The sequence below is a fragment of the Sodiomyces alkalinus genome (genome assembly GCF_003711515.1).
Source record: "Sodiomyces alkalinus F11 unplaced genomic scaffold SODALscaffold_2, whole genome shotgun sequence".
Classification (NCBI taxonomy): domain Eukaryota; kingdom Fungi; phylum Ascomycota; class Sordariomycetes; order Glomerellales; family Plectosphaerellaceae; genus Sodiomyces; species Sodiomyces alkalinus.
This window is the reverse complement of record NW_021167080.1, coordinates 1,132,859-1,147,686: the sequence shown is the minus strand read 5'-3', so window position 1 is coordinate 1,147,686 and position 14,828 is coordinate 1,132,859. Positions and strand designations below refer to the sequence as shown.

The 14,828-nt window shown below is 49.6% G+C and overlaps 3 protein-coding genes across 3 annotated transcripts in view; all 3 read right to left on the bottom strand.

Annotated features, from left to right (window-relative positions):
* Positions 1 to 3,426: 3,426 nt before the first annotated feature.
* SODALDRAFT_376002 (cytochrome b2) lies at positions 3,427 to 6,700 on the bottom strand (the record flags this gene model as incomplete). The annotated part of the gene is made up of 10 exons (XM_028614782.1): positions 6,154 to 6,700; positions 6,036 to 6,069; positions 5,925 to 5,962; positions 5,566 to 5,841; positions 4,359 to 5,437; positions 4,230 to 4,316; positions 3,962 to 4,073; positions 3,771 to 3,803; positions 3,551 to 3,594; positions 3,427 to 3,472 (listed from the first exon to the last, which is right to left on the bottom strand). Exons 1-10 carry the CDS (start codon positions 6,217 to 6,219, stop codon positions 3,427 to 3,429), a joined length of 1,815 nt encoding a protein of 604 aa, XP_028468015.1. The 5' UTR covers positions 6,220 to 6,700.
* Positions 6,701 to 7,101: 401 nt separating this feature from the next.
* Positions 7,102 to 10,961, bottom strand: SODALDRAFT_306264 (hypothetical protein). The gene is made up of 5 exons (XM_028609036.1): positions 10,264 to 10,961; positions 8,791 to 10,139; positions 8,522 to 8,612; positions 7,756 to 8,436; positions 7,102 to 7,670 (listed from the first exon to the last, which is right to left on the bottom strand). The coding sequence occupies exons 1-5, from the start codon at positions 10,484 to 10,486 to the stop codon at positions 7,477 to 7,479; spliced, it is 2,538 nt and encodes an 845-aa protein (XP_028468014.1). The 5' UTR covers positions 10,487 to 10,961; the 3' UTR covers positions 7,102 to 7,476.
* Positions 10,962 to 12,477: 1,516 nt separating this feature from the next.
* SODALDRAFT_90819 (transmembrane protein 16H) overlaps positions 12,478 to 14,828 on the bottom strand; it is a 2,641-nt gene continuing 290 nt past the window's right edge. Inside the window, exons 2-4 of the mRNA XM_028615773.1 lie at positions 13,860 to 14,749; positions 13,684 to 13,792; positions 12,478 to 13,613 (exon numbers count right to left, since the gene is read on the bottom strand). Of these exons, the coding sequence (XP_028468013.1) occupies positions 12,604 to 13,613; positions 13,684 to 13,792; positions 13,860 to 14,749 (2,009 nt within the window). The 3' untranslated portion in view covers positions 12,478 to 12,603. The remainder of the gene's footprint in view (positions 13,614 to 13,683; positions 13,793 to 13,859; positions 14,750 to 14,828) is intronic.

The window sequence follows — 14,828 nt, the reverse complement described above, 5'->3', positions numbered from 1 at the left end:
TATAATATAACCTTTTACTTATATTATAATATCTTATTTAAAATATTAGAATTATATATTTTATATTATATAATATAGTATTATTTTATAATATAGAATATTAAATATATATAGGTATTTATATATACCCTTTTCGCTATATTACTATAATAGGTTATATTATACGATAGTATACGTACGTGTACGCTGGCTAGTCGGTTCTCTTTTTATCTTAGTAAATATCTTTATCACTAGGCGAACTCTATTCTGTCTCCAGATAACCCTTTATAAGCGCGTATTACACTTTCTAATAATTTCTAGACTCCTTCTATTATATAAGGTAAATACTTTAACCTAGAACCCCTGCGCGACGAGATATATCGCCGCTACGAAGAGGGTTATACCGATTAGGCTTTATACCGTTTTGTAGAAGAGTAGATAGGTAAAGCGGTAACACGCCAGACCTTATAGCGTCGTTATAAGGTATAGAGCTTACGTAGAGAGACTCGTACGCTTATTACCGATAATCTTATTCGCCGTATTTACACGCTTTTCTTTAACGTTCTTAATAACGACAAGATACTCTATTAGCTCTAAGCCGAAGGCTTCTAGATCTTAAGGAGAGGTCTTAAACGAATCCGCAGATATTAGCGCCTTTAGAGACGTTAAGATACAGAATTAATCGGACCCGAACGCTAGCGTATAGAGCTATTCTTCGAAAAGAAAGACCTTACGGTATTATTTATAAGAGGCCTAGGCAAAGTATAGCTCTACACGTTTATACGCTAATAAGGTTTTATTATTAGCATATATAAGCTATACCGTATATTTATAAAACTATTTCCTAAAGACGTGGCGGTAAGTAATAAGGAGATACGCTACCGTCGAAAAGGCTAGATAACGCTGGGACCTAATTTTATTTAGTCTATAGATACGTACGATAAGTTATTACCCTTCGGCTTTAAAATATACGTAAGGATAGACGCGTACTTAAGGCTTATAACTTAGTTCTACGTGGGTGTATCCGCGTATATATCTAAAAACATACTCGCTTAGTATATAAAGATTATTTAGTAAGTTGGCTTTATCCCGTAATTAATCCGTTCCGACCGAGGTAAAGAAATGACGCTTATAGCCGGCGGCCACTAGTTTTTTTCCGCCGGCTTTTATATAAAGATAAACGCTACCGGATAAGAGGTTCTAATTAAGTTTAAAGATTACTAGGTATTTAGTAAAAGTATCTATAATTAACGGATTAGATTATAGTGGAATAGACTTTATTAATCTCGCGCGGCTTTTTAGCGTATAAGTATCTAGTATTTTCTCTATTTTTAACACTTTTTACTAATTCTTCTAGGAATTCTTTATTTATCTTTCCGAACACGGCCTTTTCGATCCTTATTCTATTATCGATAAAATTACTCTTCTCTACGTCTATATATCTCTAATTCAGACGGATTTTACCCGCTTTATATAAGTGTATAACTGCTATATAATTCGTGCCTAACTATCTACGCTATATATCGTGAGCGGAAAGCCCTAGGCCCTCTATTACTAGAGTAGTTCTAACCTTTACGTTCGGGTCGATCCTATACGGCTTCGTATATTAAAAAACGTTCTTATAAATAAGCTAATAAGTCTTAACTAATATCTTCTATATATAATAATAGAAATTTATAGTAGTATAGAAGCCACGGCGATAGGTTTACCAGAAATTCTTATTATAAAAGGTAAGTAGTATCCTTCGCTACCTTTATACGAGTATATACGAAAGGGGTTATACTTATACGATTAGGAAAAGAAAGAACCCGTTCTTATAATACTTTCTACGCTACGGGGTGGTATTACTTCGGTTAAAGAGTTTTTTAGAAATAAGAGGATTAAAACTAAGGATTTGGTAGTAGATAAAATTATAAGTGATAAAGACTATAGCGAATAAATAATTTAAATTTTCTGCTTTTTAACTATTTATAAATATATTTACCCTATTAATCTGTTTCGCCTTCTATTTTCGAGATTATATGCTTCCGTCTAGCCGAAGATAATACCGTTTAGTCGCGTAGATCTGTTATTAAGACCGGTATAATAACTTTACGAGATTAGCGCGGCTTTTATTCCACCGGTTTCTTATTTTCTTCTTTTAGTTCCACTTATTCGTTATTTTCTTACTTTAGTTCTATCTATTCCTCTTTTTCTTTCTTTAGCTCCGGCTAGCTAGTATTAGCTAGCTATAATCCTTCTTACTCTTTATCGGTAGCCTTTCCTTTACCTTTATTCTTTTCCGCGCGAGGCCGTTTAGTGATTTCTTTCTTTACCGTAATTAGAATATTATCTTCTTCCTCCGGCTCTTTTTATATAGTTATTTTTCGGCCCGCGCGCTTATAAGAAATATTAAAGTTAACTTAGTCGGCTTCCACTTCCGTTATACGAAGAAAGCTAAGATAAACTTCTTTTAAAAGTCTAATTCTAGACTTACGTAGTAGCGTACGTAAAGTGATAGTTATATATATCTCGCTTCGATAAAAGTCGACTTTTTACGGGTTTTTATCGTTATAGGGGAAAACCGTAAAGTCTCGGTTAAACTATTCTTTCTTCGTGTTAAACTATATAATAATATAACGTATAAGATCTTAATACATGGGTAATACTAGGTTAAGTAAAATAGTAACTCGGCCTATAACCTTTTATCCGAGTATATTTATTAATTTTTAAAAGGAGATACCGCCGCTTAAGACTATATAGTACTCGCCGCTATATAACGTAATACTAATTTCCTTTATCGGTGTGGGTTGCTTTTCCTTACTAGTTTACGCGATACTAACTTTTCGCTCTATCTTACTAAGCCGTAGCGCCCGTATTAGTATTTAACCTTACCGGGCTTTAGGCGCCTGCACGGCTCTAGTTTCCGTCTTAGGCTTTTATTCCCTTCTCGGTGGTATTAATTCAGTTAAATTAATAATAGACCTATCCGAAAAGACCGGTGAAGTTTCTTTTTTAACCCGGCTAGTGGTGTTAGGAGATACACTATAACTTAGGCAGACCGTCTAATAGGGATTTCGATTAAATAGAAGTATATATTTAATATTCAGAATAGGGTAGAGTAAAAAGACGTCCTCCGTTATTATATCGATAGTGAGATTATCGCGTTAAATTATTTATAATAGAAAGATACTGCTAGTAAGTACCGTAAATGCTTACGCGATATTGTATAATAGCTTTTAAGATAATTATATTTATACGGGCTTTAGATATAAGAGCCAGTAAGTATCGTAAATGCTTACGCGGTATTATAACAAATTCTTATTTATATAGGCTTTATACGTAATAGTTATAGGCGAAATTATTAACTTACTATTTACTATCTTCTGATATATAAAGGTAAACAGTACTACTAAGCCTACCTTCGGCGTATACCTAGTGATGCGTTATTACTATTTTTAGAAGTTATTACAGTGTCCCCTGCGGCATGCGGTAGATGGCCGGTGGGTGGTGTCTGGTGAGTCGTGACCACTTTTGATTCGGTCCTCTCACACTAACCATTCAATTCGCAAGTCCCGTTCCTCCATCGCACCTGACCTTTGGAACGTGGGAGTGGGAGACTTGGCTGTAGTAGCGCTATCTGTACTTTGTACATATCAATACCCCGTACAGGCCCTGCCACAACACGGAGTACGGAGTATTACTGAGTACCGATGAACATAAAGTATATTAACAAAAGATATCCATATCCAGAAGTTGTTACGTCGCCCCCCGGGTCTTAATAGGTACCGAGGAAAGATGACAACACCAACCTTGGTCGTCGCTTCCGCCTCTTCGGGCTGAAACTTTCGAGACTGCTTTTTCTTTCCCCTTTATATAAGGTACTCCTCGTAAGGGTCGCCACCAACCCATCCAACTCATCAAACACGATGTTTGTGCTTTCAACCCCGCCAGTCTGGACAGACTACGGAGTACGGATAAGGATATGGATTTTTTTTGCCACGGAACGGAACGAGTGGTTTTCTTGTGTTGGAGGTGGTTCGAAAGTCGATATGCCGAAAGTGAGGAGGTACACCGGAGGACGGAGTCCGTCGAAGCCAGCACTGCCCCGCCGCCTGCATCGATTGCGTATCAAGATGCGTCAAGATGCGTCAAATTGGGTGCGTGCATACGTCGCCCCCGGTCAGGGAATCCCCACTCCCCGACCCCGACCTACTGTTCTCACAGTCAAATCGAACCAGCCGCTTGGCACAAGCAGAAACTACACGTACATTCGGTATCGAATCTCAATCAGCGTCTCCATCTTGAGATTCACAATGATAGGAATATTTTCGAACCCGTGATGGAGAAGACATATTCTACCACATTATTATCGTCATTTTCTATGCAGCACCGTTCACAGCTTGGAAGACTTGGGCGGCTTGGGCCTCTGCGTTGGCGTGGCTAGCGGGTCGTACACCGCCCCGGAAAGGTTGTCGTTCGGCGTGCCGTTGCCGTGGTGGAACAGGCTCCTTGTGTCGAGGAGCGAAGGGTTGAGCTCGTCGACCCGGGTGCACCCGATGAGCCGCATGTTCATCTCCATCTCGTCCTTGAGCAGCTGCATCGCACGGTCCACGCCCTCGAACCCGTACCCGCTCATCGCGTACAGGAACGGCCGGCCGATACCGACGCCCCGCGCACCCAGGCACAGCGCCTTGATGATGTCCGTCGCCCGCCGCACCCCACCGTCGATGTAAATCTCCAGCTTGTTCTCCAAGCCCTGTTGCCGCAGCACCGCCATCGTCTCCGCCAGGATCTCCACCCCGCTGCGCGCAAAGTCCAGCTGCCGCCCGCCGTGGTTCGACAGCACCACGCCCTGCACCCCGATCTCGATCGCCTTCAGCACGTCCTCTACCCGCTGCACGCCCTTGAGGATGATGGGCATCTTGGTGATCGACTGAAACCAGGGGATGTCCTTCCACGACAGCGCCGGGTCGATGAACGTCGAGATGGCCCGCGCCGCTCCCTGGCTCGTGTCCGTCGCCTGGCCCGACTGCACGTTGGATCCCGGGTCCGTGAACTTGCTGCGCATGTCCTTCTCCCGCCGTCCCAGCTGCGGCGCATCCACCGTGATGAACAGGCCCTTGCAGCCCCGTGCCTCGGCGTGCTCCACAATCTTCTTGGTGATCGCGCGGTCCTTGTTGACGTACAGCTGGAGCCACTGCACCTGGTCCGCCGTCGCCGCGTCCATAATCTCGTCGAATGAGCATGACGCCAGCGTCGGGATCATCTGGATCACGTCATGCTTGGCCGCCGCCCGCGTCAGCACCACCTCGCCCTCTGGGTGGCCCAGCTTGCCCAGCGCCGTCGCCGTGACGTAGAATGGCATGTCCACTTTCGTCCCTAGCATTGTCGTGCTGAAATCCACCTTTTCCACGTCCACCAAGATCTTGGGCCGGAACCAGATCCGATGGAACGCCGAATGGTTCTCCCGCATCGTCTGTCCGTGCGTCAGTGTATCAGCGTATCAGTGTGTCGCCCCCCCTGTCCTCCCTGGCATATTCCACGCCACATAGCACAAGGAGACAAAAAAGAAGAACAAAAAAAAAAATTTGCGAAATGACGTACAATCTCATCGTCAGCGGCGCTAGAATAGTATCCCCAGGCCGTCTTCTTCATCACCCGCCGGGCAACCGCCTCAAAGTCCATCAAGTTATAGCACTGGGACAGCAGCGGCTTCTGGGCAAGGCGTTCCTGCCGCGCAGGCTCGTCCGGGTCCTCTTCCTTGGTCTCCATCACGACTGAAGCCATGTCCACGGGTCCCAGGTGTTTTGATTTGTCGAGGTACTTGTCGAGCGTGTCGGGGGGGTGAATGGGATCGAATTCTTCCGTGGCATCTTTTCCCTGTGTCGTTTGTCACGTCAGAATGGGCCCTAGCCTTTCCATCCCATAGGTACGTAGGGGTGTAGTAGCGAAGAAGCCCGTACCGCATATTTGAGGATGATCTTCTGGCCGCCGGGATGTTCTGACGAGGGCAACAAAGTCAGAAAGAATTGCGTCCTACGGAGAGAGTCCTTGAGGAGGGAGGAGGCACATACCCGGTAGGAATTCCGTCACGTCGTAGGCTTTGCCCTGCATAGCACGATATCCCCGTCAATACAAGCTCAAGGGCAGATTATATCAGAAAAGTAAGGTGGGCAGCTGCCGACCACTCACATGAACGATGACCCAGCACGACTCGGCATTGTTGTGCTTGGCCACCTCTTCTCCCTTGAGCGCCATTGTCGCGATTGTTCGTATGGCTCGCCTGTTATTGCCGAGGATCCTCTATTGTCGGGTCTTCGGGGGTATCTATCCGTCTTTCCTGCTGTCGAAAGAAGCGGTATCGAATCTAGAATTGGTGTGTCCAAGCTCAAAGAAAAGGAAAGAAAAAAAAAAAACGAGGAAAAAAAATGAGAAGAAGAGGACAAAGCTACAAATGGAACCAGAATGGGTTACGGGACAACGCTTAATTAAATGCGCGCAACGAATTGACCGCGGAGGTGGTTGTGGAGAGGAAGAAATGGGGAGATGGGGCCCGGTGGATTCAGAAATCAATCTTCAACCGATGTTCTTGAGACGAAGAACCTAGCCTCTAGGGGGTAGGGGCGAAGAAGGGGAATGGGATCTGCTCCTCCAGAAAAAGTGCCGGTGCCCCGATACTGATGGGAAACCATCAATGGTCCAGAGAAGGGATGCCGAGGGCAAGCTACGTACGAAGTGGTAGAAGCGTAATAGTGTACAACGTACGCACCGTAATACAGAGTCAAAGCAGGTTCCGGGAAGGAATTGACAATCGTCTCGCTGCTCATTAGACCGTTGCTTCTCCACCGAGTGCCCCGCTGTCCCACATTGCGACCCCCACAGCTCCCAAGCTCGGGATAATGTATTGCGGGGTAGCTCTTTTACCGGGTTTGCATCTCGTCGGAAAACTTCGGTTAATCCCGGACCCGAACTTCTGCTGGCACACCGAGTACTCACCTATGATTAGTCTGGTCGGTCTCATTCGGTGAGTATGCCAGATATGTGGTGGGCATCGCAGTTGTCACTTATAAATCGCTTCGTTTTTGCCAAACAGTTTGTTGTAAATAATTTATGCAAATATTTCTCTTTAAGAGTTTTATTCATAGGATATCCAGAACGACAATGGAGAAATACACAAAGCTAGGGAAGAAAACAAACATGCATGGGGTATAACAGTCGTGAATGAAGCGGAACCACGCTTCGAACAACTCTTCGCTCGCCTTAGACCTTCCATATCATCATTGAACACATAGCGCCTCACTAAAAACGCTCGGATATCATCGTCAAGAAGGGAATCAGAGTAAAAACAACATGAAAAATGGAACGAAATAAAGAAAGAGAAACGAAAAGGGGAAAGGGGAAGAAAATAACGAGAGAGGGACAGAAAAAGGAAAAAAAAAAGGAGAATCCACAAAACATGTCCATTTATCGGCGTTGCCCCCCCACCCCCCATACCCTGAATGTCTTTACCAAGAATCACCTTGCAGACCCCTTGAGAATCGAGATATGTGAAAGTAGCTTGGTCCGCCGTCGTTCTTCAGAAGTCCTTCCAGGCTGGTTCGACCTGGTTGGCTCCTTGACCGTGTTGGGCTCGATGAACGCCTGTGGGAAGATGCCCCACTTCCCCTTACTATTCGTTCCTGACCAGCACCAGTGGTCGGCGTGGAGCCCTGGGAAGATGTCAGCTGTCCATCTTTGGTGTTGGCCGCGGAAGGTGAGGGGTAAAGGAAGAGAAGGACGAGAAGGAGGACATACAGCTGATGTTAGTGATTTCTTCCCCCTTCTCAAACTTGAGCCATTCCTCCCCTTCTTCCTTGGATTTGGGAGCAAACTTCCATCTCGCCGTGGCCGTGGCGTGGCTCATGGCACCCATGCGGATCTCCGACATGGGGGGCGGATCCAGACGGACAATGTCGAACGGCACGCTGGCCTGTTCCCCGTCGTGCCACGCCGTGACCCACTCCCCGCGATACTTGGCCGGGAACTCGACACCCGAGATGCGAGCCCCTTCCGCCAGCTCGTGCACGGGCGTCTGGTCGGAGAGCCGCCGCATGCCGTACATCTTCTTGACCGTCTTGGTCACCGTCGCCGTCGGCAGCTGCGCCACCTCGTCGCGCCTGTGCTCCAGGGGGGAAGGCACGGGGGCCCGTTTGAAATGGAGGTCGAAGTTGTTCGTGAGCTCGGCAGGGACGCTGTGCTCGTCAACGACGGTGATGCCCGGTACCTCGGGAAGGGGGCGGGGGTGCCGCGCGAGGTGCTTGAAGAGCTGCTTTGCGGAGAAGAAGACTGTCGCATCGCAAACATCGAGCGTGCGATTCGAGTGCACGCAGAAGATGCAGCCGTAGAGGAACTCATCGTTGCGTTTGGTGCTGATGTGACTCTTGCGGAGAAAGCGCATCCGGTATGAGATGCCCTGAAGCGTGTGGCCCCCTTGGACTGGGCATCATCAGCTCGAATCCACTGAGTTGCTTGATTGGAGTGGGTGGTAAAGGAGGTGGCGGGAGATGCCGGTAAGACCTACCGTCGCCCTTCAAGTCCATCTCGACCTTGTGATAGTCCAAGTCGTACATGCAAAACAGGCATCGAGCTACAGGCTGACTACCCGCCATTCCCTGTGTGTGTGGTGGTTAGATAAGTCTGGGTCAGTTTCTTTCTTTCTTTCTCTTTTTCTTTTTCTTTCTTTTCTTTTTCCTTCTTTGACAAAAATGGAGGAGGCCACGATGGCAGGAAGGATGTTTGGTCTAATAAAGACCAGATCAAGGCATCTTGTCTCTATAAGGATGGACTCACGGGTCTCTTGGATCTCCTGACACCAGCCTCGCCTCGCATGACGCTCTTGGCTCCTTCGCAGAACCCCTTGTACAAGTAGAAGGAGCTCTTCGATCCAATAGTGCAGTCTCGAAAGTCCAGTTGCCGGATGGGCCTCGCCACAGCGAGTGCGGCGGGCGCTGATGGATCTTCATTTACAGGGATCAATCCGTCTCTGTCATTATGTATCGGAACCGCCTCAATCCCGTCTTCCACTCCTGGTGGGAAGTTGGGGGGGATAGTAGGCGTCCGACCCACTGGGCGCAGGTAATCTTCTCGACTCCCACCGGCTTCGCGGTTGCCGCCGGCGCCGGTGATGGAATCGGGGTTCTCGGGGAACGACCGCGCCGCTGCAGGATGGTCCATCATGGCGGGACTGGCCGAGCCTTCCGGTTCATTGCGGGTCTCGTCGAAAACAGAGCTCTGCATGGACCCTCCCGATCGTTGCCTGGACGAGTTGGAGTGGTCAGACTCCGCGATGGAGTAAGGGCGGTTTTGTCGACTGGGCAATATCGTAGCGGACATGCGTGGCGGCGGGACCCTCCTCTGAGCACCCGGATCTATCCCAAGAGTGTACGACCGTGAACGACCGGCATAAGGGCCTGGTTCGAAAGGCATCACTTGCCTGGAGCCATCGGGCGGTGTGGTGCACATTTCAGGGGAACCGACGATCTGGAGACGCTGTTGTTCATCGCAAAGGTAGTCTACACCAACGTCCAGGCGACGAGGCGAGACAGGGAATGTCGCTCTCCTCTCGGGTTCGAGACCAGGCGGCGACATGGGGTCGAGGGATGAATCGCTAGGTGACGGCGGCATGGGAGAACGTCGTTCCAGACTTCGCTCAGCAACGTCTCCCTCTAGGTCGTGTGGGGGTGCTGACTTCAGGTCCCAGGGGTCAGCGGCTGGGGGAGGAGGCGGTGGCGGAATAGGGGAGGGAGATATCTCGGGAGAAGTGGAAGCGTCGTCTTGGGTTATTTCGTCGGGACACGGATCTGGTTCGAATGGACTAGGCACAAGCTCGAGCTGAGATGGAGAGCGACCCTGTTGCGGTGTGTAAATGTTAAGACCGCCACCAAAATCGGGATGTGAGAATAGTGGGCGGACAGTGCTGGCAGAGGCGGGGCTCTGTGGTTCGTCCGAGATAGGGTAGTGATCTCTGACGACGGGCTGTAGTTTCATCCTCTTGAGAATCTCGGCAATGTCGAGGCCGGCCGTTTTGCAAAGTACCTGGAGCTCAATATACTTTGCGTGGTCAAAGTCATCGGATTCGATGAAGTCCTCAAAGTCCCACAGTAGGCCATTGAGCTGTGACCTGTACGAGGCGATATCATCTAGAACGAGTTCTTCGAGTCAGACAGAGGCTATAGGCCGACGGGGACATTCCGAGGTCTCTCGAGAAAGGAAAGCGAAGCGAAAAGAAAGCGAAAAGAGTAGCGAGTGCCAGAGTGTATGTACCATTTTCCTTGAGAGCATCGATGAAGTTGTGGCCATAAACTTCCCACAGCCTCGTGGACATGGGTTCGACGAGTTTAAGAATGCGCTCGGCACCCCGAATGAGTTTCTGGCTCTCAGAGAGCATGTCTTCGTTGTCACCTGCATTCGCATTATCACGGGCGATGCTTCCTTGCTGCACAATGTCCTTGAAGGGAGCAAGGACCAGATCGTTGACAACCTCCATCTTGGGCGTGCAGGTCGTGGAAAAGGGGGCGGCGACCCAGGGTTCAAGGCTTAGGGAGTTTTAGTTTTCGGCGGCTCAACCTCGACGGGTTACCAGCCACAGATCCTCCTCCAGGTTTTAAATCGGGGAAATTCGCGCAGGCAGTGGTAGTAATGCAGAGGTAAAAGACCGAAAAATTACCTAGAATGAGAAGTTTTGTAGGACAGAAATGACTGAGCAGAGGGGGAAGACGACAGCGCGTGGTTGAATGAGGACGAAATGAGTACAGGTATCCTCAAGTGAAAGGACGAAAGGACCCATGAAAGCATGGACTGGAGATGAGATGCAATAATTAAGTTGGTATGGGAAGAGCCAAGCTCGAAGATCTCAGGTGTGACAGGATTCCCACCAGCGCCAGAAGCGCGGCCCCAACAACGGAGGAAAAGAAGGCAAAGGCACCAGCGAAGCACTCATGAGTGAAGCGCATGCCTGCCGCCACAAAGGGGGCTGGATAATAAATACAGGTCTGGGCTGCAGGACGAGGGAGACGAGGGAGACGAGGGGGAGTGAGTGGCATTCCGAACAGAACGCCAAGGACACTTGGCGAGCTTTGGGTTAGGGCAGGCAGCCGGAGGCCTGCAGCCTGTTCGTGGACGTGGATGACGAAGGAGTTGTAAGGTAGGTAGGTAGGTAGGTAGGGTAGGTACGGTACCTTAGTTATCCAAGATACCTTACAGGTAGATAGCAATTCTTGCAACGTAGATTGGCGGTTAAGGTATGTATAAGGTATGGGTAAGGTAGGGTAGTGTACCTCCCATGTTGTTCGGTTGGATACTGGTTAGAGGTACCTTAAGTAGGGAAGCATGGAAGTTGCTACCTAGGTAAGGTAATAAGCTTTATAGTAAGGTATACTATAGAAATAAGGTAAGGTACCTTAGTAAAGGAGGCAGGGACCGTAGGGTAGAAGCTGGATGGGATGTCATGCGGACAACGTGCCTCGGAGAACTGGTCGAAGTGGTAGAAGAGGGGACGAAGTATCCGTACATACAACGTACTCCATCCCAATACACGTGTACAGAGAGCCAGCCCCCTGCCAGTTCGCGTTGCCTTAATTATAAGGTACCTAGCCGATGTCGCAGTGTTCGAGACCTTGTGCCCTTCGGGTATTTTAGGCGACATGTAGTGTTTCTGCAAAAGTATCGAAGGACTTGGCCTTTTAAATGTCCCGAAATTCATGTTCAACCAACCACTGTACCTATTCGTCCGGTGTCTGCGTCCGGTATCTGTCCGGTGCCTGTCCGCCGAGAACGCCACACTGCAGTTGGGACCACGTTATTCGCAGGGCGGGCGCTTCCAGGCTGTGAACCCGCCCGTTCCCATGCAGTAATTACCTGTACCTTGTTGATACACCACGACTTGGTGGTGGCGGTGGCGCAACACTAGCGAAACCAGCAGCATTTCCCGTCAGCATACCCATTCAGCATACCCATTATTATAAATTAAGGTAACTTCCAACGTCCTCCATCTTCTGAAGTCTGCCTTGCCTCCATTCAGTCCGCAAATACGATCTACGCCTTGGCCTTCAGAAAAAGAAAAAAAAAAAGAAAGAAAAGAAACCCCTTCCACACCGAATAGAGGAATTGAATTCCCTTTGCGCACATACGTCGCATGTCCAGACCACTTCGCTTCATTTCCGTCCTCGTCCTCCCCGGATTCCAGGGCCCCTTTGCACACGTGCCCATGTAGGTACGTTGTACATCCTTCGTAAACAGGGGGGAGAGTTGTTGGTTGCCTCTCTTCAGCGGCACCACCTACCTCCTTCCACAGCATGACGTCTGTCATACCCCGTACATAGTCTCGCAATCTCGCATCAAGCGGGGAAGCCATTCTATTAAAATCCTGTTCCAGCACAAGCTCCTATGTCATTGAATAATTTGTTGTTGTCCTGGTGTTTCCCCCGTCAACTCAGTCTACCTGGGCGATCAGGTTTCCTCCAATCTGAATGGTGTCGTCGAGTCCACGTTGCCGCTGCCAGAACCTATATCAAAGAAAAGGACGGAGCGAACCACACGATTAGCCGAATGTCATCAACTGCCACGCCACACAAGAACTCGGAACGCGAAACTCGGGAACTATACTCACATTTCATCGGCAAGCCCTTGTCCGCGAATGGATGCCTGCCGTGCCTCCTCCTCCAGTACCGCTCTCGAGATCTCCTCGGTCTTGGCAATACCTGGGGCAGCAGCCTTCTCGTCCACCTCCTGGTTGAGATTCTCCTGGAGAAGCTTCTTCTTCATCAAGAATCGCTCCTTCCTCTCCTTTTGGACCCCTGGGCTGTTCATCTTGCTCATGACGACCCGGACGGCCATTTGCACGGCCAAGTAGAAGTGTTCCGCCAGGAAGACGCTGAGCAGCACCGCCCACCCCTTGTGATCCGTCAGCGACCCTGCGGCCCCGTTGGGGTCCTTGCTGCTGCAGAGCGACACGATGGCCGCGCTCGTCAGTGTGCCGAGCCAGGAAAGGAACCCCAGGGCGTTCAGCCACGGTCCGATCGAGTCGGCCCGCCATGGGATAGGGCGTCGGCTGGTGATGGCAATCTTGACCGCGTCCGATCGAAGCTCCACCCAATTATTGACCAGGAAACAGCACGCGGCGAGGGGCCAGGCCACGGAGAAGAGCGACAGGTACCCGAACTGGACGACCATCTCCCGGTAGTCATTCGTCACGTCGTACGTCTCGAGCTCCACCTCACTTCGCACGCGGTTCAAGAATGCTTCCTCCTCCGGGGGGTCCTCGATTTTCTTTCCCTGGCCGTTGTTGGTGATCTTGGACTGCACTTCCTTCGCCTCGTTGAGAACCTGGCGCTTGACGTATGGCAGCATTGTTTCGGTGATGAGGTTGACGACTTGAGCAGTGACGGTGAAGTAGAACATCTGGTTGCTGATGCGAGCCGGGTTGATTACAAACTCTTGCGTCGCGAACGCCTTGCCACTGGGCGTCAGCCTCTGCGCCGCGGCTCTCCAAATGTCTAGGTACGGGACCAGGAAATTTCCGAAAGGGATGTAAACGAAGGCGGTGAAGAATAAGGCCATGTAAGAGACGATGAAGTTAAGCACAAACTGCTTCTGGACCAGTGCAGCGTGATGGGCTGCTCAAATTATCAGCGACATAGGCACGGGGGAAGCGATGACACACAGGTAGGACGGCACGGCACTCACCGTCGAGCGTCTCATAGTTCTCCATTTGGGTTAGGCGTTCGGCAAAGGCTTGCAACACGGTAGAGAAAGTAGGGGTCATGACCACCAAAATGACCGTAGGCAGGAATGTCTACATGTTGTCAGCCAAGACTTGGAAAAGGAGCAGGCGACGACAGGGAGGGCAAAGCTGTCCTCACCAGATACTGCTTAAACGGCCCGTCGTACACTTCAGTAATGAAGATCTCCAACGAGTTGCAAGTGGCGATCAGCGTTCCCAGGACCAAGATGCAAGCCAAGGCGAAGGGAATCTGAAGCAATTGAGTGCCGAGGCGCTTGAAGGGCGAGTAGACCTTGACCATCTCTCCCGTGACCGGGTCCTCGGCTTCGTGTTCAAACTCGAACTGTGGTCTCGGATGCTGGATGTTGGACACGCCGCGGACGCCCCATTGTATTGCCAAGTCGACCTCTTTCCTCTTCCAAAATTCGAAGAAAACCACGGACCATAATGAGACGAAGACGGTGTACAGCCATGAAAACTGACCGAGCAGCGAATATGTGGCGAAGCCTGCGGCGGCGGGGAAGACGAGAAACTTGAAGTAGGACTGCATAAAGGCAAAGTAGAAGGCGATACTCTCGCCGAAGCTGTTCCGAATCTCATTGAGGTTGGTGTCATCGATGATGTATTTGGAGCTCATCTTCTGGATCCAGTTTCGGTTGAAGGTGTGGTTATGCAGGGGGAAGATGGAGTCGACGTTCTTCCAGAGACCGGAACCAGGGGTGATACCGGCGCCACCTTCGTTCTTCGGCTTGGTCATGAGAAGGTAGACAACACGCAACCGTTCGGCCTCCGACACGGGCTCATCGCGGAACGAGCTTGCAAGATCCTTGTCCGGGCCAACTGTGCGAGCGCCGTTCAGCCAGTCGCTGAGGCGAGACCAGTAGACCTGGTCGCTCAAAACCTTCTCGGACGCGACCTTGACGAATATGAGGAGAGACCGGTCTCTGCCGTTGCGGACCTCGGTGGTGAGGCCGACCTTGACGAGGGCTTCGATGAGCTGGATAAAGCCGGCTTCGGCCTCGGCTTTTCCTGTTCCATAGACGACGAGCTTAAGTTTGATACTCTACAATAGGAGGGAGAAAAAAAAAAGAAGAAAAAAAAGGGGGGG

Excerpts from the sequence above, each read along its gene's own strand:
- SODALDRAFT_306264 (XM_028609036.1), bottom strand. The coding sequence starts at position 10,486 with ATGGAGGTTGTCAACGATCTGGTCCTTGCTCCCTTCAAGGACATTGTG. Across the intron at positions 8,437-8,521 it reads GATGGACTTGAAGGGCGACG|TCCAAGGGGGCCACACGCTT; the intron begins GTAGGTCTTACC and ends GATGATGCCCAG. Across the intron at positions 7,671-7,755 it reads AGAAATCACTAACATCAGCT|GGCTCCACGCCGACCACTGG; the intron begins GTATGTCCTCCT and ends ACATCTTCCCAG.